Source organism: Asparagus officinalis, chromosome 8, assembly GCF_001876935.1.
Source record: "Asparagus officinalis chromosome 8, Aspof.V1, whole genome shotgun sequence".
Classification (NCBI taxonomy): Eukaryota; Viridiplantae; Streptophyta; class Magnoliopsida; order Asparagales; family Asparagaceae; genus Asparagus; species Asparagus officinalis.
This window is the reverse complement of record NC_033801.1, coordinates 247058-250011: the sequence shown is the minus strand read 5'-3', so window position 1 is coordinate 250011 and position 2954 is coordinate 247058. Positions and strand designations below refer to the sequence as shown.

Sequence of the window (2954 nt, the reverse complement as noted above, 5' to 3'; positions counted from 1 at the left end):
TATATATATATATATATATATCTTTCAAAATTTTGATCTATGTTTATGATCACTTTCCATGAAAAGGTCTTGTGTCATAAAAGTTTCCTTTGAGAAAAAGATCACAATAAAATCCATCGACTCAAATCTTGAAAATGCATGCATCAGATAATGTAACGACCCTGAAGAAAAAGTCATTCTTCACCAAGGATCATAAGCCAGTTACATCTTTGGTTTAGTTGCTTCTATCAAGCAATGCTGTCTCTTTATGCACCCTATATGCTGCAAATGATCTTTATGTTTGTAGAAAGGTCAACGTATCCGATTATGCACCTACGTTTGTTAATAAAGTGATAAACTGAATATTTTGCAATTACCCTATATTGTGCTCTAGCTTTTATCAGGGAACATTGATCAGTATGCTTGCATGGTGAAATGCAGCTGCTGGTGCTGGACTTTCTGGAAGCAAAATGGCTAGAAGAACTGGAAGCGTTGAAGAATTTGAATTTAAAGTTCTTGGTGAAAATCATAACCAGGGTGTAAGATCCTTTATTTGCACCATTCAATTATTATTTGGGTATAAAAGTCTAATTTTCTTCACTCTGTACATGAAGAAGGTTGCCTATCTATCTTGACTATATTAAACCCTGACTTGAAATGTTATCTCATTTACAGCGTCTAGCTGTTGGCATTTTAGTTTCTGGTTTTGTTTCCGAAGAGGAAGATTTTACCAGACCTTGGGAAGGAACAAATGAGAACTTGGAGAGGTACAGTATATTCTAAACATATGTACATGTAAAGAAAAGAAAAGTAAAGATATGTACATGGCCTGATTGATGAAAGATAAAGTAGTATATAATATTCTCCTTTGTTGCCTCTATCTTTCAGTGAATAATGATAATTTTCTAATTAGTTCAAATTAATTCTCAGCTATGCGCTTCAGTGGGAATCAAAAAATCTTATTGCAGTGAGCACTGCAATTCAGGATTGGCTCAAATCAAGTAAACTTCCTATACGTTAAACGTTTCATGATATTCTTTTCACCGTCTTTAACATCACTGTCTTTTGTGCATAGAACTTACAATGGAATTGATGAAGCAAGGTGCCATGATGACTATGTTAGGCACTCTTGTTTCTGCATTGGCTTGGCCAACTACACTGTTTTCAGCCCTTGATTTCATAGATAGCAAATGGTCAATTGCCATTGATAGGTGCAAATACGATATCCATTAATGATTTAAGTGTCAGGATCTTTCTCTTTTTAGTTTTGTAAATAGTTTATTGACCACCATGGTGTATTTTAACTACAGATCAGATAAAGCAGGAATTCTCCTTGCTGAAGTGCTATCGAATAATCTTCAAGGCAACAGGCATAGTATTCAGAGTTTCTCTTTTTTTTTTTCTTTTTCTATTTTTCAAGTGTCAAACCTGCCAGTTCACTGACATTTATGATGAATTCTCCAGACCGGTGACTCTGATAGGATTTTCATTAGGAGCAAGAGTTATATTTAAATGTTTGCAGCAGATGGCTGAATCGGGAGAAGGTACTTGTTTTTTGTTTCCTGCTCATAAAGTCGCTCGAACTAGCCTGATAAAATGGTTAGTTTGCAGAGGGACTCGTAGAAAAGGTTGTTATTCTAGGTGCGCCAATCTCTTCCAAAGGTGATGAATGGGAGAGTGCTAGAAAGGTATTGATACCTCTGCATAGTGCGACGCTCTGAGAAAATTATTGGAATTCCTAGTGTTTCATAAGCAACCTTTCTTTCCAGCTCATTAGTATTTTCTCTAATTTATAGTTGGTTGAGCTTTGTTGCAGATAGTTGCAGGGAGATTTGTGAATGTTTTCTCAACAAATGACTGGATTCTTGGAGTGACTTTCCGTGCAAGGTTTATCTATTTATTTCTCATAGCAAATTTTTTTTATTAAACATCCTAATTATTTTTATGATCTGGTTTCTATTATTCAGTTTACTTACTCAAGGACTGGCTGGCATTCAGGCCGTGGAATTACCTGGGATCGAAAATGTTGGTGCATAAACTGTTCTCATGCTTTTCTTTTCTTTCTTTTTCGTCTGCTTAATGAACAATTTCGTATATCAAATCATGGTCAGGTTGATGCTAGTCATCTTATTGATGGACACTCTTCATACCTATCAGCTATGCAGACGGTCCTGCAACAACTTGAACTCGACTCTTACTATCCTGTTATTTTATCTGCCCCTGCCGAATCCAAAGAAGTTCAAGTTGAATAACCTCTGCAATTCAATTTTATGCAGAACATTTAAAGAAATAATACTTCTATTCTCATGTTTGACCCTTTGGACGGACAAGTGGCTTGAACCACAGTTTTGGAAAATAGTTAGGTCATGATATGCAGTAGTCAATGTATAAAATATACCAATGAACCTACAAACTTCTTACTCCATAAAGATCAAGGAACATCACATGTCCTGTCTCAGTAACTTATGCATCTATGTATGTTCATGTTGGATATTAGTCCGGAGCGTGTTCATTGAGCAAGTTGTTTGAACTGGAACTTGCCGACGAGCATCCCATCCATCCTCATTGATGATCAGTCTATTGAGATGCTTCATCTATTGGAGAGGACATTCTTACAAATTTGGTGAAGGAAGGAAATCTTGTCTGCAAATATTAGGTCACATCTCAACAATCTTGAACAAAATTTGTCACTTCCTCCTAAGGTCGGTATGTCCGTAATGAAATAAAATCAAATTACATATCTAAACACAGAATTATCTGCCCTTACTTGATTAAGAAGTGAGACCTCTACTTTGAAAATTGAGCTCTCTAGTTTCAATGGAAAGAGAGAAGTTGAGGACCAACCGCAACCATTTCCTCAACAAGTTGGATATGTCCCGCCAAGAATAATAGTACCAGTTACAATTTTCCGCATAATCAAGTGAGATTTGGGCAGAGGCTTAATCTCAGAGCTTCAGCTTTTTCTTAGATGTTGA

At 36.1% G+C, this 2954-nt stretch overlaps 1 protein-coding gene across 1 annotated transcript in view; it reads left to right on the top strand.

Annotated features, from left to right (window-relative positions):
* Window positions 1-2472, top strand: part of LOC109819377 (transmembrane and coiled-coil domain-containing protein 4-like) — a 5748-nt gene extending 3276 nt beyond the window's left edge. The window contains 10 exon segments of the mRNA XM_020385090.1: window positions 421-518; window positions 655-746; window positions 910-980; window positions 1055-1190; window positions 1290-1349; window positions 1444-1523; window positions 1591-1667; window positions 1796-1866; window positions 1947-2004; window positions 2091-2472. Of these exon segments, the coding sequence (XP_020240679.1) occupies window positions 421-518; window positions 655-746; window positions 910-980; window positions 1055-1190; window positions 1290-1349; window positions 1444-1523; window positions 1591-1667; window positions 1796-1866; window positions 1947-2004; window positions 2091-2231 (884 nt within the window). The 3' untranslated portion in view covers window positions 2232-2472.